The sequence below is a fragment of the Xenopus tropicalis genome, chromosome 3 (assembly GCF_000004195.4).
Source record: "Xenopus tropicalis strain Nigerian chromosome 3, UCB_Xtro_10.0, whole genome shotgun sequence".
Classification (NCBI taxonomy): domain Eukaryota; kingdom Metazoa; phylum Chordata; class Amphibia; order Anura; family Pipidae; genus Xenopus; species Xenopus tropicalis.
Genome location: NC_030679.2, coordinates 32,822,346 through 32,847,577, shown reverse-complemented (window position 1 = coordinate 32,847,577; position 25,232 = coordinate 32,822,346). Strand labels below are relative to the sequence as shown.

Here is a 25,232-nt window from a genome sequence, read left to right as displayed (position 1 = left end):
TTATTATATATTTATCAATTCTTATAATATTAAATAAAATACTTTACAATTGATTGAATAATTATAATGAATCAGTTTTATAAGGTTTTGGTGCAAACGTGTTACTTTTAAATGCACGGGCAGTATATTTACTCTTATTTGCTTATCACCAAGGCTGAATTGTAGTACAGGTATGGGATTTGTTACCTGGAATCACGCTATCCAGAAAGCTCAGAATTATGAGAAGGCTGTCTCCCATTGACTCAATTTTAAGCAAATTTTTAATTTTTTTTAATTTTTTTCTCTGTAATAATAAAACAGTACCTTGTACTTGATCCTAACTGAGATAATTAATCCTTATTGGAGGCAAAACTTATTGGGTTTAATTAATGTGAAAGAATGGAGATCCAAATGATGGAAATCCCTTATTCAGAAAATGCCAAGTACTGAGCATTTTGGATAACAGATCCCCTACCTGTAAATCACAATACTGTAATGAAAAGGGGGCAAAACGCACTTAAACACAGATAAAATGTGTGCAAATGTTTTTTTAATTAGAAACTTTCCCTTCATTTTTTTACTTCATTGCCTTTACATTCTCCATTATGATTCACCCAAGCAAATCCAGTGTCTCAGTGCCTCTTAGTATGGCATAATAATACAACAAATCCATTTTAGTATGTTATACACCCAGTCGACATAACCTCTTTCCCTGTGCTTCTCAGTTCATTCTTAACAACTGAAATATTGCTTGGTATCTCAGGTTTCCACCCTAAATAAATTCAATAAAAAATCTTTGCTATTGTAAAGCCGTTCTTACTGTTAGATTATCACATTTGCTGCCAGGAAGTGCTACAAGTGGGAGATAATGTGCGCAGAGGCCTCAGTAGTATAGGACACTTGTCAAAAAACAAGGGAGTGGCTCAGTAACAAGTGCATATGTTTGGGGATGTGTTAATAATGTCTAAGGAAACCCATGTATACTCGGGGGCTTGTTTAGGGCTCATTATTGTGTGGTTGCCATGCAGAGTGCCTTGCCGTCTTGCACTCAGTCTTGTTGGTGCCATCTTTTTGCTGTATGTTGTAGCTAAGGGCAACTAAAAAGACACATCAATGGAAAATGTATATCATAACTTTTTTCATTACTCTGCATAAACCATATACTATAAATCATCCAATCTAAACCTAGGTTCTGTGTTTGGAGATTACTGGACGTTTTCCTGAGCCAGTTTATATACTGAGTATGAGTTTATTCGCTTAGTTTCATATGCTATGGAAACGCGTACAGTATTCCGGTTGTGGTTAAGTGAAATGCCAACCCAAGTTTTTAGTTTGCATACCTGTTATTGCAGATAATGCCAATCCATTGTAAGTACCAATTGTGAGGAATGCCTGGGTCAGAGCAAGTATTGAATGATGCACCATTCCTTTTGAGAGATGTATAAACCTGGTGACAGACGTAAAGGAATACTGTCATGGGAAAACATGTTTTTTTTATAAAATGCACCACTTAATAGTGCTTCTCTAAAAGAATCCTCCATTGAAATCCGCAAACAGATTTTTATTTTGAAATTTGACATGGGGCTGGACATATTCTTAGTTTCCCAGGTGCCCTCAGTCATGTCATCTGTGCTGTGATAATCTTTAGTCACACTTTACTGCTGCACTGCAAGTTGGAATGATATGTCCCCCCCTTCCCCCCAGCAGCCAATTAGCAAAACAACGGGAAGGTAGCAAGCTCCCTGACACCTGTATTTCTAGAAATGCTCCCTAGTGGTAGATATCAAAATAGCATTCAACAGTAAAAAAAAGTCCAGCTCATGACTCCTCCAGTTACATGGGAGTAGGAGAAACAATAGTTTATTTGAAAGCAGTTCTAATGTGTAGTGCTGGCTCCTCCTGAAAGCTCAGGCACAATGCAGATGGCTGCCTACACACCAATATTACAGCTAAAAAAATACTATACAGGTATGGGAACTGTTATCCAGAATGCTTAGGGTCTGGGGCATTCCAGATAAGGGATTTTTCCATAATTTGGACTTGCAGGCTGGGAGTACAAGGGACCCCAATGCACAGGAGAACCCTGTACTTGCCACCTTCATATGGAATGCATTAGGCACTTTGCTGCTTTGCGCCTGACAGTGCTGCTCTTTGCAGCGTTATGCCAGATTGTATATCATGTGCAAGGTTCATTGCTTAGTGTGCACAGCCATTTTCCTGGGTGAAAGTGATCTATACTTAGTCCCTATTTGCATCTGGAATACTAATAATGAGCCCAAAATGTATGCAAAAGGCACACAAAATTCTAATAATAATTTCCAATTCACCCTTTTAAAACAAGGGCAGAGGCAGAAAACTATTTTCCTAATGACGTTTAAGGCTGAAATAGAAAATTGTATAAATCATCTGATTTTACTGAATAACATATAAATCATCTGATTTTACTGAATAACATATCCTATGCTGAAATGTATTTAATGGTAATATTTTAATTTTAAACTCAAAATTAACCTTTTATTGCTGTAGCAAGTGGCTCTACAAAATGTAAATTGTGGGGGGTCAATAATTATGCATACAAGGGGTTTATAACCTCATGGGAATTGTGCAAAAACTACCTATCTGACTGCATCTATAGTGCTATATTCATAAGGGGGAATAGGGGGAGGCACCCCCTTCAGCATTCCCCATCCCCTAACTTGTGTGTCATTCAGAGGCGACAACATCGCACAGTCCTTACCTTCTGCCCTATGATACATATATATGTGACTTAATGGCACTTCTTTCATACGGTATAAAAAGCATACATTATTTGAGGTCAATGACTTCTGATATTTATATAATTCATGTCTTACTTCAGTGTTAAAATGCTTTTTTCTGGGTTTAAAATTCTGACCAGCATTGTGTGTGAGCACTACTTTTGCCTATTGCTTGCCAAGAAAGTAACTGTGTGTTTGATTACATATTCAGGGAAACCTCCCTTTTCTGATTCTGACTCACAAACCATCAGTAACATACTTAAGTATTTGCATCACTTGTTCTCCCATATGTTTCACTGTTCTTTACGAAGGCCAAAGCATTTATTCTGCATAGTGCTACATTTTGTTTCCCATAAATTTATTTGTTCTAATGTATTTAGATCATTTAATGCGGGTTTCCTGTAGCACTCTATCACATTTAACAATTTGACAATGAAAATGCAACTCCCTGATACTGGTTGTTTTCTTATCATATAATTAGAATCCTCCCTTAGTTGCTTTGCATATGATAGTTGCCTGCAAATGTATCAGTTATACAGTATAGTACAGTATACAGTATTTTGTAGTATTTCCATATCCACCACACAAAGCCCTGATAGAATGTGGTGGATTATTATTATTGGTAGGCAACTGTCCTTTCTCTGCTTGAGTTCAGTATATTTAATTCATTGATGCACTTTGCAGATCTGTAAATAAAGGTCAAAATGGCAAAAGCCCCCACCATGAAAAATAGTCCATTCCTTGTTGCTTCCATTATGGAAATTAAACCTTTTACCCCATAGTCGGCCTAGTTCAGCAAGTTATTAAAGTCTGAAGTGCAATGAAAATACATCAAGCATATAATTGTGCAAACGTGAAGCCACCATTCATTCAAATAGCAACTTCTTGAAGCGCCTGGTCCTCACACTCTATACATCCAATACACAGGCAGTGCATGGGCAGGAGCAATGGCATACTTAAGTGTAGTAGTTTATTTATTGATACTGAACAATGCTCTACAGTGGTGCTGTCCAACTTTTGTGGTACCGAGGGCTGGGATTTTTCTGGCCTATGAGGGCTGAGGGCCAATGGTGGAAGCCATTTCTTTTTTTTAAACCACACTCATTTCAAACTACACCCATGTTATCACAAGTGCTTTTAAGACCATACTCACAATAATGGTAGTAGCACTGCAAAAACCCAAATGGTTGGTACTCACTGCAGAGATATTATTCCACCCGTTTGTTATGTAATATTAAACCACACCCCTATATCCATATGCCTCCTCCTTCTCTGTGGGGAGCAAACAGCAACCCCCAGCACAAAATAATTTTTACACACTTTAGGGACCCAAATGCTAAAAAATTCCCAAAACAACCCCCGCCAGGTTCACCTCCCACAGACACACACAAGCAGCATAGGAGTATGGCTCGCAGGCAGCCTAGGGCAGGTAGAGTATGGCACACACAGGTAGCATAGGACAGGCACAGTATGGCACACACACAGGCAGCATAGGTCAGGTAGAGTATGGCACACACAGGCAGCATAGGGCAGGCAGAGTATGGCACACACACAGGCAGCATAGGTCAGGTAGAGTATGGCACACACAGGCAGCATAGGGCAGGCAGAGTATGGCACACACAGGCAGCATAGGGCAGGCAGAGTGTGGCACACACAGGGAGCGTAGGGAAGGCAGAGTATGGCACACACAGGCAGCAGAGGGCAGGCACAGTATGGCACACACAGGCAGCATAGGTCAGGTAGAGTATGGTACACACAGGCAGCATAGGGCAGGCAGAGTATGGCACACACAGGCAACATAGGGTAGGCAGAGTATGTATATGCCATTACGGCCACTTTAGGGTGCAGCTCACTGTAAAATAAACCCTGTCTACAGTTTGAAATAAAGTTTTTCTCATAGTCACAAGAACTGTACTGACTTTGGAGAACTGTTACACTTGTATTTAAACAAGGGGGAAAGATTATCATTGGGGTTGTTTTCTGTTAATAGTTTTACAGCATCCATATAATCTACTAAATCACTTGCAGAACTATTCACATGTGTGGTCAGGTCTTACTCATCTAAAGCTGCTTGTGGAAAATAAGCTAATATTACCGTGAATATGTATATCTTGTGTAGGGTAGCTCCTCAGGGCCTTTTAAAAGGTATCTCCCTGGTGCTTCTAGGTTGTGGGTAGAAGATGCCAAACTTAGGTAACTATAGGAATCTTGTTTCACTCTCATCTTTATTTATTTTATTACAATGTATCAATTGTGGAATACACAAATATAATCTGCTTTATAACCAATCAAGCCTTTTCTTCAGAGAACCTCTTTTATTAATTGGATTATTCTGAGTTTAATTTACATTACACCTGTGGCAGTTCCCTCTTATTAGCAATAATTCATATTAGAAATGCACCCACAAAATTACAGTTACAAGTGTCCTCAAACATTAATGTTTGACACATATAGGTAGTAGGAGTGAATATATAGGTAAAACCATTCCCCAACCCCTCATAGTGTAATGCAACCCCATTGTCACATTGCTCTATTGTGAAGTGATACTTAACGTCTCTCTGCTTTTGGCGCACAAATTATCTGGAAAGTAGAGGGAGTTTAAGTCCCAGAATCTATCACTTCATAATGAATCAAGGTATGGGGGGTTTAGATCACACTGTGAACCTAAGGTGGAGCTGGGGACTGGTCCCGGCAGCACAGACAGACTATGACTTCATGGTTTCCTTTCAGTCAGCTGAATCAGATATGTCTGGGTAAATATAATGAGCTCTTGTCAATATAGCAGGTATATCTTATAAACGTTCATCCCTGCTTCCACCATAAAATATAGGTGTTTGGGTTACGGGAGCACAAACAACACATTTACACCACCAAGGAACCACTAGCAGGAACTGATAATATTTCTACTATATCTTGTGCAATTTGTATAGCAGATTTGGGGATATCACTTTTGTACAGTATAATTTATTATATACTATATATTATATACTATATATTATAAATGCTTAATTCAATTCAACATTGGTTCCCTTGAAATGGTACTGTCTAGCTTAAGTGTGTTAATAGTAGGTAATAAATGTAGGGTCCTAACTTTGCCTTGTATTCTTGTACATTTTGTGAGGACACTCAGCTACTCACTTACTGTTGAAGCCCAGTTTGTATAGAGCCACAAAGTTGCATAACTAAAGGCTACTTTGTAGCAAAAATATTTAGTTCTCTTTCCTCTGAATATCAGCTGTCTTTTAAAAATATATTGAAACTGCACTTCCTTTTGGACAAGGGTTGGCACAGTATTCCTATATTTTTAAGTTTCTTACCTATAATTACCGTTGGGATCAAGCATATTATTTACTGGCCAGTTGGCAAACCCTTGTCAGGCCCCGTCCTTAGGCTGCTATCTCTGTCAGTATGTTCCTAAAACAACTAGGGGCACATGTGCTGGCTATACATTTATCGAATGGCTTGGGGGCCAAGATTAAGTTTTCCATGGCTCATTGTTTTCTTAGGAGCACATTAATTATTAAGGATGCGCCAATCCCTTATTTGGTTTGAGACTTGGCAATTGAACCCTTTTGACAGAATTTGGGTTTGCGCTTCAAGGTATGAGTACTTGATTTGTCGTGGACCCAGCAAAGCCATTTTGTGGAAGTTCAGGACTTAAAAGCCCTGCTTACAGAGTCTTGTTCCTCCTTTCTATTTTCAGTTTTTGCTGTGTCTCTGCATTGAATAATAGATACAATTACATCCGCTTAGGGAAAATAGCAATCTGGTGTATGTTTCGTCTAATTATCATAGTTATTTTGTTAAGCACATTCCATATGCAATTTGATGCACAGCAACCCCACGAGGCAGATGTATACTTTGGATCTGCCTACACTAATTACTGTTTTGAGTCAGAGGCCTGGCTGACATGCTTATGCACTGCAGGTACTTCTAATAAATCGGGCACTCACCCAATAATAATGTCATTAAAAATGATGTCTATGGACAGTTTCTTTGTGGTACAAATGTGAAGCTCCAAACCAGGAACAACTGAATCTTGAGTACCCAACTGGGGACTGTTACATGTTCTACAATTCCAAAATGAATGTAGGATTAATTGGATCAAACCACAACTTGATCTTAATTAAAATTCAATTCCATCTTCAATGAAGACAAGTAAAAAGCACTTTGGCCTCTGTAACTAGCAGGGATCCCCAAATAATCTTCCAGTGTAATAATAGAACTCTTACTACACAATATCTTTCTATAAATGTAAATACAAAAACATATGGATTGCAAGCTATGATTCAAAGTAATCTCATATATTGCTGTTCGTAACCGTCACAAAGTTCAACATTGCTCCAACTGCCAATAAATAAACTGAGGTGGCACACCGTTCTGTTCCATCCTTCTTTTCGCATGAAATATTTAAACCAACATCAAATATAGCTGGAAACACTGCAGAGAAAAGTGTTTTTACCCTTATTGACAACATAGGATAATGCACATCTGCATGACTAATTCAAGCACCACTCATTCCGTTTTACAAAGGATTCAGGATTCGTCTGAATCCCAAAATTGTGAGTTTGGTGCAGTCCTACTTATAAACCAAATAAAAACTGCACAAGTCACTAGACACACCTGCTGTCAATTGAAGTGGTGGAATCAGGGGTTACAGGATTAACAGTCTTTTTATGAACTATTTGTGAAATTGCCTTCCCTGAGGGTCTTCTAATAATTATGTTGGTATTTTTATTTATTTACAGGGATTCCTGTTTGTCCATTTTACTCAGCTGCCTCAAACTGACGATTTTCTCCCATTTACCCCTATTTGCCTGGTTTATTTAAGAAACACTTGTGACAGTTGGATTTTTAATATATATTATAGCTCATATTTTGGTATTTGCGATGTCAGGGAGTTAAAATTATGTCTTTGTGGCTGAACTAAAGTCATATAGCAGAATGAACACAATTCAGTATCTTGGAAAAAATATTCTTAACAGCATACTAAAGAGAATGTGTCCTGGAGAATAATAGTGGGAGTCACATAGTGCCATTGGCAGCAATATCACAGAGACTGCAAGTGCTTTAAAGGAGAACTAAAGCCTAACTATAGAAGTAGGGCAGAAATGTTGCACATTATGTTTTAGGCTTCTGTACCAGCCAAGGCAACCACAACCCTTTAGCAGGGAAGATCTGTGCCTCCAAATATGCCCCAGTAGCCCCCCATCTTCTTTTCTGCTGATTCCCTGCACATACTCTATGCTGCTGTCACCCACCCAAAATATACTGTATATACAGAATATATATGTCACAATATAAGGCTGAAGTGTTGTGTGGAGGAGAGCTGACTGCAGCTACATTGTTTCCATGGTTGTAGTCAGGACCAGTAGTGCATCAAACTGCAAAGGATACTGCTTTCAATAGCAATAGCATTTACAAATAACTTTAAATTATTGAAATATTGTATATTGGAAAGCTGCAGAGTATTAAATCTGCATCCATTATGCTTTTTTTTTTTTCTAACTTCCCTTTCCCCTGTTCTATAACCTTCCACAGTGGTTCCCTTGATTATAATCATTTCTTAAAGTGGAATTCCACCCAGATAGCAAAAAAATAAATTAGAATATATATATATATATATATATATATATATATATATATATATAGCAAAAATTATTCCATGACTGGCACTGGGTGTCCCAGTCACGGAATAATTTTTGCTGGATAATGAAAATTCGGCTGTGCACCCAGTCAAGTTATGAGCTTTGGAGTGCAGACAATATATATATATATATATATATAATTTTGCAAAATTAAGAAAATGTAAGCAACTTTCCAATATACTTTCTACTCCTCGAAGCACTGAAACATTGCCAAGCTCCTCTAGCCTCCAGTTCCCATATGGCTTTGCATGTTCTGTGCTTAGCAGACCAAGAAGATGATGGAGAATCACAGAAGTATGCAGTGCGCTGTGGGAATTGGATTGCTGGCTGACTTCTGCATTTCTTTTCCTCTTGTTCAACAACTTCTGGAGGGCTGTGGAGACCCTTGCCCAATTAAAAAAAAAAAATGTTTGAAAACCATGTTCTTATGCAATGCTGGAGTAATTTAGACTGTTGCGTTCATTTTTTTTCTGTGAATTTAACCAAAAAAGCAGCTTTTATGTATGTTGCTTAAGAGCGGCCAAGTTATTTGGGCTGCAAGTCAAGCATAGCATGTTTCCTTTACTGATTCTACCAGTGAGTTGTTAAAAGGGTACTTTATGGGTACAGTATGCTCTTATTGGAGGAAAACAAACGGTACCCTTTTCCACTCCATGACTAGCTGTGGTGCAAGGAAAAGTACTTGAAACCAGCATTAAAACTGGGCAGCAGATCATGTTTTGAGCTTGTTAATGCGGCAAAATAGTCTGTTTATTGTACAGCCTGGCATTTCATTCTGTGTATAGAAATACATATAGAACTTTGAATATACAGTATATTACTGTCTTTTTAGCATGGGCTGATAAAAGATGCCAATGGGCAGCTTATCGCCTGTATAATGGGGCCCTCCAACGGGCCTACCCAAACCACAACTGGCCAAAAATTGCCCAGATGTCAATCAGGCAGGTTAGAAATTTCATTGGGGTGAGGAAAGCATCTGGTCCTCACATAAACGACCTGCATCCTGTCAATGTTATTCAATCAATATCTCCCACCTTAAGGTGTACATATTGGGGAAAAGAACCACTTATTTGGTGACGCACCAAAAGAGCAGATCTTTTAGTGTATGGCCAGCTTTACTCTGGAACAGAGGCAAAGGGAACCCTGTCATTTTTGCAATTTACTGCCATAGATTTGCCACATTAGTGCCACCTAGACCAATATATTTATTCTGCAGAAAGCTTTACCATACCTGAGTAAATAGCTTTAGAAGCTTTCTCCCTTTGCTTAAGATAGCAGCTGTTATAGCTCAGATCATACATTCCTAAGGGAGGGGGGAGGGAGTTCTTAGCAGGAGAGAGGAGAGAACTGCGCAGACTCTGGCCACGGGAATTAAGGATGTTTCTGAGAGAGGAAGTCAGACACTGGAACATCATGTTTACAAAAATAGAGACAAGAAATCCTGTGTTTTCTTGATAGAGGACTCAGTGCAGTATTACTCTAAGTGCTCAGGGTAATTCAGGAGGGGTATATAATTCAGACGAGGCCGAGTGAGTAAAGCTTAGGTCATGCTCTGAAGTGGAGAGGTAAGGGGTAGTGGATGCATGGCAGATAAGCAAAGGTTTGATTGGTTCCATGGGTGAATCCAAATCCTGCATGGCTAGTTAGCAATTAGTACATATTTTGCTGAGCTCTGGATCACACAGAACTGTATCGCATGGCATATAAACGCTTGAGATACAGATCCATTTTTTTTTATCTAATCCTGTGATTATTCTGTGTGTGTGCATATGTGTGTGTGTGTGTGCATATGTGTGTGTGCATGTACTGTAAGTTCTTTTATGTCGGTTTCCTGCTTCTGTTTTTCCCTAATGCATTAAAACTCCCCCTTTCAGGCCTGTTTGCCAGAGTAGCAGCATTTCCAAATAAGTGAAACAAAGCTAATATTATGTCTGAACCTCCTTCCCTATTTGGGTCACATGATACAGTGTCACATCACTGACTCACTGTTCACAAACAGCCTTTCTCTGAAGAAACAAGCCAATGTTCTAAAACCATTTGGGGAGGGGGAGAAAAAGACTGACATGTTCAAAGATAGTTTGTATTTGTTAGTGTTGTTTTGGTACTGCATGTTAGTACAGTAACCTACATTTAATAGAGTAAAGGGGAACTCCAGCTTCCAAACCAATATTTGTTAAATAGCCCCGGGCAACCCAGAAACCCCTAATGTACCCCTAATGTACCTGTAATCTGTTCCTTCAAAAAGTGTGACTAAATACCAATTTTATATGCTGAAATCCAGCTGCAAAACAGTTCTTCTCTTTCTGCATCATTTGAAATGCTTGCAGGGGAGGAGAGACTAAAACACTAATATTACAAATTGTAACAACTTCTCCACAGCCTACAGACAGCAAGCAGGGACTACATAACCCACAATGCATTGCACCATGATGTTCCTTTCCTTATTGACATTATGTGTTCAGGAAATTGTGGGATTTGGAGGATTCAGGCTGAAGGCAGGCTGAGGACAGTCGACTATTGTTACTATTGTCAAAGTAGTCAGCCAGATCAGCAGGAAAACAGGGGGCCAGGCTTAGGTTCCAAACCATATTATCTAAAAGCTTAAGTTGTGTTTGGGTGGTGTTCCCCTTAATCTTGCAATATATAGAGTGGATATTTGCAGAGCTGTCACCCAACCCCATGTCATGAGGAAAGAGGAAGAGTAAAGAGAAATTCAGGCCTAAAAAACAGGACTGGATCATTATCTCCTCCATGACAAGGGGTCGGTTGACAGATCTGCATTCGGCTCTTCAAATTCCCAAGGCAGCAGTTTACCACCGCAGGAAAGAATTATGGTAGGTGAGCAAGAATCACAATGCACAGTGAAAATATTTTCTCAAGCCAAGCCTGTAGATGTGAGCGTTTGGTGCAACTGGGAGTTTTATACATATTTTATACATTCAGTTGCATAGAAAACTGCAGATGTGCATGGGGCATTAAACTTAGGGCTTTGTGCATCTATTAAAATGTGCTCTAAATGCGTCAAAATGCATATACAGGTATCGGACCCCTTATCTGGAAACCCATTACCTAGAAAGTTCCGAATTACAGAAAGGCCATCTCCCATAGACTCCATTATAAGCAAATAATTCTAATTTTTCAACATGATTTTCTTTTTCTCTGTAATAATAAAACCCTTGTAATAATAAAAAGTACCTTGTACTTGATCCAAACTAAGATATAATTACTCTTATTGGAGGCAAAACAATCCTATTGTGTTTAACTACTCTTTAAGCAGACTTTAGGTAGGAGATCTGAATTACAGAAAGACCCCTTATCTGAAAAACCCCAGGTCCCAAGCATTATGGATAATGGGTCCCATACCTGTACTGAATTAACATCTAGAAAAAAGCTGAATGCTAACTGCGTAATGAAAGTACCTTTTAACCACTCACAAGGGGCAGCCGTATGGAAAAAGAATGCCTGACCTTAAGTGAAGTGGCTCATCTGAGAAAGAGTTTCTTATATGCTGTTTGCCAAAGAGCTACAGCTAACCCCAACATCATTTCTCCTATTTCCTACTGAATGCTCAGGCTGCACGTCTCCAGTGGTTGGTGGTTGCAGTTATAAATATGCTGCTTTTCTGTACTGAGCTGTGAGAGTCAGGGCAGTAGTACCCAAATGATCTTTACTATCGGTGTCAGATCTATGCCATGTTACTAAGTGACAAACTGGTGATATCTAAAAACTTCATGCCCCACTGGTATATCTGAGCTAATTAGAAAGCACCTTTGCAGTTCAGCAGGGCACAGTAGTATGGGACCTGTTAACCGGAAAGATTGGGACATCAGGCGGATTTTAAAAAATGTTTACACAATAATTCATTTTAATTTTGTTGGACCGTGAGTGTGGCCTTTAGTTGTTGACCCTGCTGGGAAAGGTGCCCAAATACTTTCTCTTCACTTTGAAAAGCAAGGCAGTTCTGTATTCACCTGACAGTATAAAGCATAGTTATTTGCTCTTCCATCCGTAGGACAGTGTGTATGTATAATGCTAGCTAGCAGAGCAAAAGGCAAATTGCTTATCAGAATCTAAAAACTGCACGACTGAGCCAATCGTTTTACATATTTGTGTGTAACTCTTTGTTTCTGTTCTATATCTACTTCCTCTGTTTTCTTTTTTTCTCTGTACTTTTTCTTTCGCTTTCTGGAGAAGAGAAATGGGAAGTTCTGGGCTGTATTGAATACTTGCAAGTTACTGGAACGCAAAACCAAAGAATAAGGAGAAAACCCAAATAATAGACGGATCATAGGGCCCTTACAGATAGGTGATACTGTACTCAGTTTTAATCACATTTGTGTTAAATCTGTCTTAGTTTTAGATGCCTATTTATTTATAATGTGATACACTTCCAGGCACTAAGTTCACTTAATAAAACATTTCCAATAGTGTGAGTATTATTATTAATTCATGGAAATTTGAATTTAAAACTTGGCACAATATATATCCCAACACCTACCAAGTGCACTTCTGCTCTCTGCCTGTGCTGTGTGGCAAAGTGATATTTTGGTGCCTTCAGAAGCCAGAAAACTCCAGTGCCTAAATGTGTTAAGGGCGACTTCTCCGGAAGTATTGAAGCCAATCCCAAACTATCTACTGCTTCCAGCCCAATTCAAGATAGACTGCAAAACCATTCCTGACTCAGCTGGCCTAGACCCTGGGGCTCGAGGATATTGCATTGCCTTTGCCAAGCAGCAGAGAATTAGTCACCAACCTCTGTCTCCACTTTATTCAGTTTTTGCTATTGATGACCGACCTCTAGCTACTGTCTTCCACATTGCTGGAGAAAACTACAACTTGTACTGGTTGCCTCATGCAGAGGAAACTATTATTACTTGCATTTTTAGTCCCTCAGCTCCAGTGATTTTGGGACAGTCCTGGATTGTGTACAGAAGAAACTATTATTACTTTTCATTTTTAGTTCCTCAACTAAACCTGACTTAAGGTGGCCATATACGGGCCAATTCTAGCTGCCATATCGGTGCTGATTTGGCAGCATATTAGCCCATGTATGGGCACTAACGACACGCCTGCCCAACTGACATCTGACCTGAAATTGGCCAGATCTCAATCGGGCAGGTTTGATTTTTCATCGGATCAGGGACCCCATCGGCTCTTTGATGCGGCCCCCGAACCGACAGGTGCTCATACCAGTCTTTCTAATTTGAATTAGCCAGATATCGCCCACCCATGGGGATAACAGGAGAAGATCCACTCACTTGGCAACCTCGCCAAACAAGCGGATCTTAACCTTTAGTTTACTTAGTTAAATTGGTTAAATAATCAGATTTCATCATTGTGTTTTGGCTGCCTACATTGTTCTCCTTCTAGATCACTTGTTAAGAATTTGCGAGTGGTGAACTAACTTCTTCTTCTAACTTCCTTTTGCCCACCAAGTATTGTTGCCTTCAGTAAAACAACTTGCTGAGAAATGTCTTCATCGCCACCTTCCTGGCCCCAACTTACCTGTGAATGAAACTAAATTTGTAAACTAAGTGCCACACTATAAAGTGTATAAAGTATAAAGAACCACAGGCTGGGGCAGTTTTTTGCTAACAGGAGCACTGGCCAGGGTATCAGGTAAGTGAATACAATCACTTGGGGGTGCCTAACTTTTGGCACCCCCAAGTGATTGTGACTCCTTCCCCTTTAATTACTTCATTAGGCCTTGATAGCCATTAAGAGTTTTTACTTATTGAAAATTGCTGAGTTTAATAACATTTCTGACATTTCCAAACTTCTATCACTAATCAGCCATAGAATTTATAAAGCAAATGCATACCAATCTGAAAATAAAGGTTACTGATGCCTACAAATGTCACCAAGAAATAGCAGTTAAGGGAAACTGTGGAAGTCAAGGCAAAATGTGGACTAAGAATTTGGTTTGCACACTGTGATCTTCATGGAGGAGTCATCAAGGGGAAGCCTTACCTGCAACCTCATCACAAATGTCAACATTTGTGCTAAGTAAAGCAACATCCAGGCAAGCCAAGGGGTCTTTGGAAACCAGTGCTGTGGGACTGATGAAGTCAAAATTGAACTCTTTGGCCACAATCACCAAAGGTTTGTTTGGAAAAAAAAACATTGTATGTGTGGGAGGGAATAATGGATTCCACTAAATACTAAATTCTGGATGATAGTATGAAACTGTGAGCCAACAAGCTAAAGCTTAAGGGGAGAACTGGAACCTTCAACAAAAGAAGATCTTAAGATGATGGCTCAAAAATACCCCAGAATTAGAAGTGATCAACAAGGAAGAATGAGTGAAAATCCCTACCACAAGAATTTAAACAATCTTAAATGGACACAAAAGGCATTTACAAGCTGTGATCTGTGGCAAAGAGGGTGTTACTAAATTGACTTACTGGGGTGTCCAAACTTTTGCACATGGCTCAATTACAGTTTTTTTTGTATTCCTATGTTTAAAAATGTGTGAAATAAAAAGGACTCATTTACATCTGAAAGTGCAGTGAGCAAAGTGCAATTGTGATTGCAGTCGCCATATTTGTTCCCACAACGCAGGATTTTCTCCCATAATTCAAGCATCATTATGGTATGGCAGGGGGCGTTGCACATGACACGATGTAGGATGTGTCTTACACAAATGTGTAAAAAAGGTTTGCCAGGCATCATTTCCAGTGCAAGTGTGCTGCACCTATTGTCACTGGGCGTGTAGGGAACCCTGGAGCTACCGTATGGTCAGGAGGTGTGAGGTAGCTCCATGGGTTCCTCTGCATAAATAGGTGCAGCAGCTCTTGATTTGTGATGGAAGGACGGCACAACTATACAGGAGTGCAAGGGGCACATTTTGACACACGTTTAATGAAAGGTGTTTTATGCACAACTGACTGCAGGAAAATTAGTGGGACCACATCTGCTCTTGCAGTCGTAAATGACCCCTAAACAGTAGCTGTACATAAACATTTGCAAATATGTTGTTTTCTAACACACTGATTTCTGCAGTAGTTGTGCCCAACTTTCACTTGCAAAATTAACTAAATATGTCATTTTGGCGAAGGGGCCTCCCTAACTTTTGCATGCAATTATATTTAGAATGTAATATTTGTACACAGTCTATGTGCACGTCAGCAAGCTGCAAGGAAATATTCCCTATATATTAGATACACTATGAAACTGTGTTAGATTTGCAATCTCAGAGCAAAGGATCTTGGTTACATACAAGTACCCATTCCCTGCTTGTTTGTTCTTTGCTGTAACCAAATAAGTCTTTTTTTGACTGTAAGAAGTGTGAGGTTCTTATAATGAATACAAGTAATCATATAAACAGAATGCACATTAAAAGTAGAACATTAACAGCAGGTTTAAACCCCCAAATCCCACTTGTACTGTGTTAATGTGTATCTGCATCAGATACATATACAGTATGTAATGCATTGAGAATAGTCAAGTGTTCCTTCTGTCAGAAACCTTCTGTTACTTGACCTTTAAAGAATGAGGGACAAGCTTCAGGATTAAATCTGTGACTGCCACATTTACTGTGAGACATTAGACAGACCTGCTTTGGGAACATACAAATCATGTAGTTGATCAGTTTTAGTACCATTTTCATAACATTCATGGGTTTTGTTTTTCATGGAAATGGCCAGGAGATGGCAGTGTTAGCCCACATAAATACAGTTTGTTTGGTAAAAGGCTGTTATATATATTTTCTTTTAATTTGCTATGACACACATCTGAGGAATTCTTTTTGTTATATGTTTCTAACTTTTTAATAGAATATATTTTTCACCTCTGTTTACTGAAAATAAATTACATTACAACTAAATTACATCACATGGACTTGCCTTCCCTATCTATCTATTATCTATCTATCTATCTATCTATCTATCTATCTATCTATCATCTATCTATCTATCTATCTATCTATCTATCTATCTATCATCTATCTATCATCTATCTATCTATCTATCTATCTATCTATCTATCTATCTATCTATGTATCTATCAATCTATCTATCATCTATCTAATCCTCAAAGTATTTACCTAACTAATTACTCCTTTTTCCTATCATATTACAAATTTTAGAACAAATGTTTAAAGCCAGTGTGTAGGTTTCCTGGGTAGCACTTCTGCCTTGCAGCGATGAGTTCTATTCTAATTGGTCGCTCGCTGCAAAGAGTTTGGCTGCTATCTCTCTATCAGTGTGGGTTTCCGCTGAGCACCCCAGGTTTCTTCCCACACTCCAAAAATATACAGGTTATTTTGCTCCTAATAAAACTGCTGTGTGTGATAAAGACCTACCTAAGAAAGGTACTACTTAAAAAAAGTGCCTTGTCAAATCAAAAGACACAGCTACTAATACATTACCTATAGTTTATACTTAAGGATACTTGTACTGTATATATGAGACATCTGACAGCTTTGTTTTATGTTCCTCCAGCAATCTGTAATTTTAAGAGCAATGGAGTGCCGCAGATTTCCCTTCAGATTGGTGATGTGGTTCATATACAGGAGTCGTGTGAAGGTAAGGGAAAGCCTGCAGTAAACAGGATGATAAATGTCTGGCTTTAACATTAAACCATATTCTGTATGACAACATACAATAAAATACACAACCTTGATAAATGTGCCATTTATTTTCCACAGTTTTTCACACTGTTTTTGCATAATAAATCATGGAGTACAGCATAATAAATAGGCCCTGGCTGTATAGAAAGTCCATAGGCAAGGTTGCTGACACAAAAGATCTGTTGAGTCAAGCCTGCTGTTAGCTATGTAAAGCTGTCTAAAACTGCTAAAATCTCTGAAAGCCCTAAAAATAAAAAATGTGTGTAAACTGCAAAAGCATTCTTAGTAAGTTTACACCAATTTACATTTTGGGTTAAAATACTCTTTAAACGGGGAATGCCATTGATGACAAAATGTTTACAAACCTACTAGCTTTTTCTGACTTAGCCACCCCATTACTCCAGTCAATGTCCGGATAATTAAAGTCCCTCATAATAACAACTTGACCCAGTTGTGAAGCCTCCTCCATTTGCAACAATAGCTGGGCCTCATCCTCCTCATCTATACGGGGTGGTTTATAGCATACACTAATGATCATTTTCTTTGTGACCTTCAGCCCTACTGAAATTTCTACCCAAAGAGATTCGACGTTTTCATTGGTAATGTCTTTATTACATGGCTTTAAATCTGACTTTACGTAAAGACAAACCCCTCCACCCTTTTTAATCTCTCTGTCCCTCCTAAAAAGTGTATAACCATTTAAATTCACAGCCCAGTCGCATTTATCATCCCACCAGGTCTCAGTGATACCAATTAAATCATAATTTTCAGTACATGCAATAGCTTGCAGCTCCCCTAATTTACCCGACAAGCTTTGCGCATTAGCCAGCATGCAGCGGAGATTACTACTTCTCCTTCTGATGTTTACATTAGCTAACGGAGAGTTAGAACTAAGGCAAATATTAGACTGTTTTCCTTGTAACGGAAGCTCCTTATCTGATGAACTATATGCCCCCCTCACTCTTCCCCCACAACCCTTTGCTAGTCCCCCTGCCCCGTCTACACTAACTTTCCTATAGAACTCTAGCTCACCCCCCCCTTGTCTAGTTTAAACACTCCTCCAACCTCTTAACCATTCTCTCCCCTAGCACAGTAGACCCCCTTCCATTGAGGTGCAATCCGTCACGGCTGTATAGATTGTACCCCAAGGAAAAGTCAGCCAAGTACTCTAGTAACCCAAACCCTTCCTTCCTACACCAAGACTTTAGCCACGCATTTAGCTCCCTAAGCTCCCACTGTCTCCCTAAACTTGCACGTGGCACCGGCAAAATTTCCGAAAAAATGACATTCATGGTTTCATAGCAGATAACAGCTCTGTAGAATACAATGTTTAGTTCTTACATAGGAAGCTAAACAGGGGTCAAATGCCATTCATAGCTCTCTAAAGGGCATCAGAATGAAAACCTCTCTCTTTAAAATAGGACTTATGTTGCTAAGAAATAGTTGATTCACAGGTGTAGGATGAAGAGAAACAAATGTTTCTACAGAAGAACAGAAACAGAACGTTAAGTAAAAAATATACAGGCACAGGAGCTATTATCTGCAATGCTAGGGACCTGGAATTTTCTGGATATGGGAACGTTTTTTGAATGGCCATACCTTAAAGGAAAACTATACCCCCAGATTGAATACTTAACTAACAGATAGTTTATATTATGTTAAGTGACCTATTAAAGAATCTCGCCAAACTGGAATATATATCAGTAAATATTGCCCTTTTACATCCTTTCCCTTGAGCCTCCATTTAGTGATGGGCTGTGTGTTCCCTCAGAGATCAGCTGACAGGAAATAATTAGTTATGTACCAAATCCACTATTTTGGGATTTAGCCAAACCCTGAATCCTTTGTGAACGATTCAGCTAAATACCGAATCTTATAAGGTCATGAGAGGGTTAAAGAGAACCCACAAGGTGAAAAATGTTGAACTTCCTTGTTTATGTGACAAAAAGTCTCATGTTTTTCAGGAAGAAGTGTGTGCGTAAAAGGCAGAACTTTGTTATTAATTGGCTCATATGACCTAGCATGTCTGTGTGCCTTGTATGTATGCACTGTGAATCCTATGATCCTAGGAGGCGGCCCTTAGTACTTAAAATGGCAGTTTTCTATTTAGGATTACCCAATGGCACATACTACTTAAAAATATATTTTGAAATGGCTGATTTAGATGAAGCAGGGTTTAATAAATGGGCTATTTTATGTGATATATTTTTATAAAGATCTGAATAATGGGTATCCATATATATACCTGTATATATATCTTTGTTCACTTTATTATGTTACTGGGCCTTTAACTTTCTCTGTACAATTCTCTCCCACCGCCTATGGCATTATTAGCAGTGAAGACAGTAAAGTGCATAGCCAGGCACGCTAACAATTTCAAGGCCAAATAAAAAGGTCATGAAATGAAGAAAATGATAAAAGCAAATCGTGTTACCATATATTGGAAAATAAAGGAAACCGAGCAGCTCACAAGTAAAATATATTCTTAATAAAATAGTGATTATATTAAAGACATAAATCTTGGAAAGTTAGACAACAGCACAACTTCTAAACCGACACCACAAAATATGATTGTAAACGCAGCCGCTGCTGTATCATCAGTTTGTCCTGCAGATACCGAAAGTGTCAATATGGCAAAAAAAATAAGGAAGAAACAAGTTAGAATTCAACAAAAACCAAGTTGTAGCCCTTTTGCTGTGCACTATGGAGGACTTTGTGGTAGAGCAGAAGTTAGGGATATATATAAAATACTGTATTTCATATTCTCCTAAGTGTATATGTCTTTCATTTCACTATTACATCACTTTCCTTAATTTTTTTTTAGACTGGTACAAAGGATATCTAGTAAGACAGAGGACACTTGAGGTAAGATTAAAGTGCACTTTATATTCACGTCTTCCCAGCGAAGAAATCACTAATAGCTGTAAAATGACCACTAGACTTTTTTCTAATTATATATGAACTTATATACTGTATATATACATCAATGTAAAATGCCTCTATCCCTTGCTATAATACATTTGTAACAATTAATTTCTACTGCTTATGAACCCATTGGGGACAAAAATAATTGACTTGGTAATTAATTTTACCATTTCTGTAATAGAATATATCTCCAATTCAGCAATAAACATTGACAGGAAAAAAATAGCGGGAGAGACCCAGAAAGTGTTATTTCTGTGCATCTCAAGATATGGTCTGCAAAGCATTGCCATATAACGTGAAATGAATAATATTTAATTGTCCATATCTATTTTTAATTTATCTTTCATCTACAAACAATTGTAGCTTTAATTAGAAAAGCATATTTTAGGAATATGACATGGACATTTAACTATTACTAAGTTTTAGGGGCACATTTATCAAAATTTGTATTAAAGCCGATATTTTCTGATTGCGCTTAAAGTACAAAAATTTCGTATCGTGGCTGTACGAAAATATCGTGGTATGATAGTTACGAAAGCCTGAATTTGAACCTTTTGTGCATGATTTTGGAAGCCTCCCATGGGACTCAATGGTACTCTGCAGCTCCAACCTGGCCCAAGGAAAGTCTCCCAGAGGGCTCAATGGCACTCTGCAGCTGCAACCCGGCCCAAGGAAAGTCTCCCATAGGGCTCAATGGCACTCTGCAGCTCCAACCCGGCCCAAGGAAAGTCTCCCATAGGGCTCAATGGCACTCTGCAGCTCCAACCCGGCCCAAGGAGAGTCTCCCATAGGGCTCAATGGCACTCTGCAGCTCCAACCCGGCCCAAGGAAAGTCTCCCATAGGGCTCAATGGCACTCTGCAGCTCCAACCCGGCCCAAGGAAAGTCTCCCATAGGGCTCAATGGCACTCTGCAGCTCCAACCCGGCCCAAGGAAAGTCTCCCATAGGGCTCAATGGCACTCTGCAGCTCCAACCCGGCCCAAGGAAAGTCTCCCATAGGGCTCAATGGCACTCTGCAGCTCCAACCCGGCCCAAGGAAAGTCTCCCATAGGGCTCAATGGCACTCTGCAGCTCCAACGCGGCCCAAGGAAAGTCCCATAGGGCTCAATGGCACTCTGCAGCTCCAACCTGGCCCAAGGAAAGTCTCCCATAGGGCTCAATGGCACTCTGCAGCTCCAACCTGGCCCAAGAAAAGTCTCCCATAGGGCTCAATGGCACTCTGCAGCTCCAACCCGGCCCAAGGAAAGTCTCCCATAGGGCTCAATGGCACTCTGCAGCTCCAACCCGGCCCAAGGAAAGTCTCCCATAGGGCTCAATGGCACTCTGCAGCTCCAACCTGGCCCAAGGAAAGTCCCATAGGGCTCAATGGCACTCTGCAGCTCCAACCTGGCCCAAGGAAAGTCTCCCATAGGGCTCAATGGCACTCTGCAGCTCCAACCCGGCCCAAGGAAAGTCTCCCATAGGGCTCAATGGCACTCTGCAGCTCCAACCTGGCCCAAGGAAAGTCTCCCATAGGGCTCAATGGCACTCTGCAGCTCCAACCCGGCCCAAGGAAAGTCTCCCATAGGGCTCAATGGCACTCTGCAGCTCCAACCCGGCCCAAGGAAAGTCTCCCATAGGGCTCAATGGCACTCTGCAGCTCCAACCTGGCCCAAGGAAAGTCTCCCATAGGGCTCAATGGCACTCTGCAGCTCCAACCCGGCCCAAGGAAAGTCCCATAGGGTTCAATGGCACTCTGCAGCTCCAACCTGGCCCAAGGAAAGTCTCCCATAGGGCTCAATGGCACTCTGCAGCTCCAACCTGGCCCAAGAAAAGTCTCCCATAGGGCTCAATGGCACTCTGCAGCTCCAACCCGGCCCAAGGAAAGTCTCCCATAGGACTCAATGGCACTCTGCAGCTCCAACCCGGCCCAAGGAAAGTCTCCCATAGGGCTCAATGGCACTCTGCAGCTCCAACTTGGCCCAAGGAAAGTCCCATAGGGCTCAATGGCACTCTGCAGCTCCAACCTGGCCCAAGGAAAGTCTCCCATAGGGCTCAATGGCACTCTGCAGCTCCAACCCGGCTCAAGGAAAGTCTCCCATAGGGCTCAATGGCACTCTGCAGCTCCAACCCGGCCCAAGGAAAGTCTCCCATAGGGCTCAATGGCACTCTGCAGCTCCAACCTGGCCCAAGGAAAGTCTCCCATAGGGCTCAATGGCACTCTGCAGCTCCAAGCCGGCCCAAGGAAAGTCTCCCATAGGGCTCAATGGCACTCTGCAGCTCCAACCTGGCCCAAGGAAAGTCTCCCATAGGGCTCAATGGCACTCTGCAGCTCCAACCCGGCCCAAGGAAAGTCTCCCATAGGACTCAATGGCACTTTGCAGCTCCAACCTGGCCCAAGGAAAGGCACGATACCGAAGCTTGAATGAATCCGAAACTTTTGTACTTGTTGCGACAATTACGATTTTGTTGCACAAATTGTCACAAAGTAAGAAAAAGTTGCACAAAATAACGAAAATAAAAAAAATTGCAGAAAATACGCACAGTTCTAAAACTTAGAAAAAATACAATTTTTTTGTATTTGGACTCAATCATACTTCGATGAATGTGCCCCTTATAGTAATTCAGTAAATTCTTCAAATGTATTTTGTTCCAAATCCAACCATTCGCCCGCTAAAACTTGCCCAGATTGTGTAGAAGTCAATGCCAGATGTTCCTTCCCTTCTTTTGATTTGAAACATTAGAGGTTTCAGATTTGTGACACTGTTTTTTTGTGTGACAATTTAAAAAAAGTCCCATTTTTCATGTGACAAAAAAATTTAGAATTTTCTGATTTTTTTTCCGCAACTTTTTCAGTTCAGACTTTTTAGTAAATGTAAGACATTTGTGGAAATGAGTTTATTTGAATTGTAAAATAAAAATTGTAAATCTGCCCCTTAGGGAGTTTTAAAAGTGTATTTATTAATGGGTAAAAGTTAGAACTCACCATTTCATAAATATGTTTCTAAAAATCCCATAGAAATGACTGGAAAGGGGGTGAGTTTTTATGTATTAAGTTCTAAACTCACATTTTGATAAATCTGCCCCATATTCTCACCTATGTTTTTATTGTCTTTGACCTGTTGCTCTTTTAATAAACACCCATACAGGGTGTAGGAAGTGTCATATGTGATGTGACACATGTTTGTTATATTTGTTAATATTAGTAAAAGTATAGAACCTAATAACCAGAATGCTTGGACCTTGGGGTTTTCCAGATAAGAGATCTTTTTGTAATTTGGATCTCCATATCTTAAATCTGCTAAAAACACTAAAAATAAACATTAAATAAACCCAATAGGATTGTTTTGCCTCCAATAAGGATTATTTATATTTTAGTTTGGATCAGGTACAAGGCACTGTGTTATTATTACAGAGAAAAAGAAAAAAATATTTGTAATAATCTGAATTATTTAATTAAAATGGATTCTATGGAAGATGGCCAGAGTTTTCTGGATAACAGGTTTCCGGATAACGAATCCTATACCTATAGTAATGATCTCTTGACCTAAGGCTGTAACTATACCTAGCAAAGGTATTCCTTTTGTACTGCTGTTCTGTGTATATAATAATATGTTATATCTATCACAGCATGTCTCTGTACACCCAGAACATATCAATTATACAGTAGCCTTGCCTGTTGATTGTTTATCATACACTGAATGAATGATTACATTTTTCCAAAGTCTGCTGCTATCTAGGATTATGTCTGTCTGGATATTTAACATTTACAATCTGTGGGGTGAGCAATATAGAGATGCAAAGAAATACATGTATAGTAGATACATCGGGCCTGATTCACTAAAGTGCGATTTAACGTGCGCTATTTATAGCGTGCGTTAAAATTTTTACCGCGTCTTAATTTTGGCGATTTTTCGCACGATTCACTATAAGCATACTCGCGCTTTTTTACGCGCGATATTGCATGCGTTATTTAACTCGCAAAGACTATTTCAATGCGGTATTTGCTGGTACATGTGCTAAATTACGCCCGCGAATAGTCGCCGCATATGAATAGTAGCTTAGAAATAGTGTATAAAAATTGTCGCCGCATATAAATGGTGTATATAAATATTAGCCACATATAAATGGTAGCATATAAATGGTAGCATATAAATAGTAGATGCTTATAAATAGTAGCCACTAGTGATGAGCAAATGTGTTCTGGTTATCTTTAGTGAAAATTAGCAAATCTTTCGAAAGATCCATGAAACGGCAAAAATGTTGTGCGGGCAAAAAAATTGTTGCTGTGACTATTATTTTTTGACGCTTGTATAAATTTTTGTATGTGCGGTGAATTTTTGCGTGGCAAATTTTTTCAGGCGTTTCGCCATTGGCGGATTGTTTTGCGAAACGCATGAAAAAATCCGCCGCAAAAAAATTCAGCGCACGTCCAAAAATTCGCTGCGAATCCATGCCTGGCTAAACATTTCATCACTTGTAGCCAAATAGAAATAGTCACGCAAATGAACGCACGCCATGTTAGCCATACACGCCAATACTTGCAGAAAATTACTGTATTAAAAATGACCATTTCCCTGCAAACTGGCGGCTGCGTCACTCTAGGGGAAACACATACTTGAATAAATAACACTGTAAGTCCATATTTTATTGCAAAAAATCATTTACTGTACTTTTGTATAATTTTTCGCCTGCCTGTAGTAGGTGTTAATTTTCGCATAGCCGAATGCGATATTTAGCGCGCAAAAGTGATAGTGAATCATGCGATCATATTCTTTTCAGCACGGAAATGAACGTATGCGGTAAAACTAGCGCGAGAAATACCGCATGCGAAAATGCGACTTATCGCATGCGGTAATGCTGTAGTGAATCGCGCGCTAATTGTCGCGTCTTTTTTACCGCAAAAAAGCGTGCGATAAACTTTAGTGAATCAGGCCCATCGTTTCTATTCATAACAAGCTGACCTAAAGTTATTGGGGCTCATTTACTTGCTGCACCGCAGGGTACAAATTACAACTGTCTGCCCATATAGCTATGTTTTTTTTACCCCCAATTTCAGCATTGTTGTGCTTGAGACAGAAGTTGCACCTAACACACTTTTGGCCAATGCAATAAGATTACAGCAGTTGTGCCAGCGCTTCACCCTGAATCCAGTTGGCATAATTTCCAACATTACGCGAGCAACCCTATTCTTTAGTAGCATTGTAGAGATTACTGCAGGGAGCTGTGGGTACTTGCATCAAAGGTCGCTCTTTGCATTTCCATATGGTTGTGCCCGGCACTGCTTAATGCGTCCTACCTCTCTATCAGACCCAGGAGAACCCTAAAACTACCACCACCTCTAAACCAGGGCTTCAGGACTCACCTGTGTCTGAA

The 25,232-nt window shown here is 39.7% G+C and overlaps 1 protein-coding gene across 1 annotated transcript in view; it reads left to right on the top strand.

Annotated features, from left to right (window-relative positions):
• dock2 (dedicator of cytokinesis 2) overlaps positions 1–25,232 on the top strand; it is a 350,017-nt gene that overhangs the window by 501 nt on the left and 324,284 nt on the right. The window contains exons 2-3 of the mRNA XM_031898788.1: positions 16,825–16,908; positions 19,777–19,817. Of these exons, the coding sequence (XP_031754648.1) occupies positions 16,825–16,908; positions 19,777–19,817 (125 nt within the window). The remainder of the gene's footprint in view (positions 1–16,824; positions 16,909–19,776; positions 19,818–25,232) is intronic.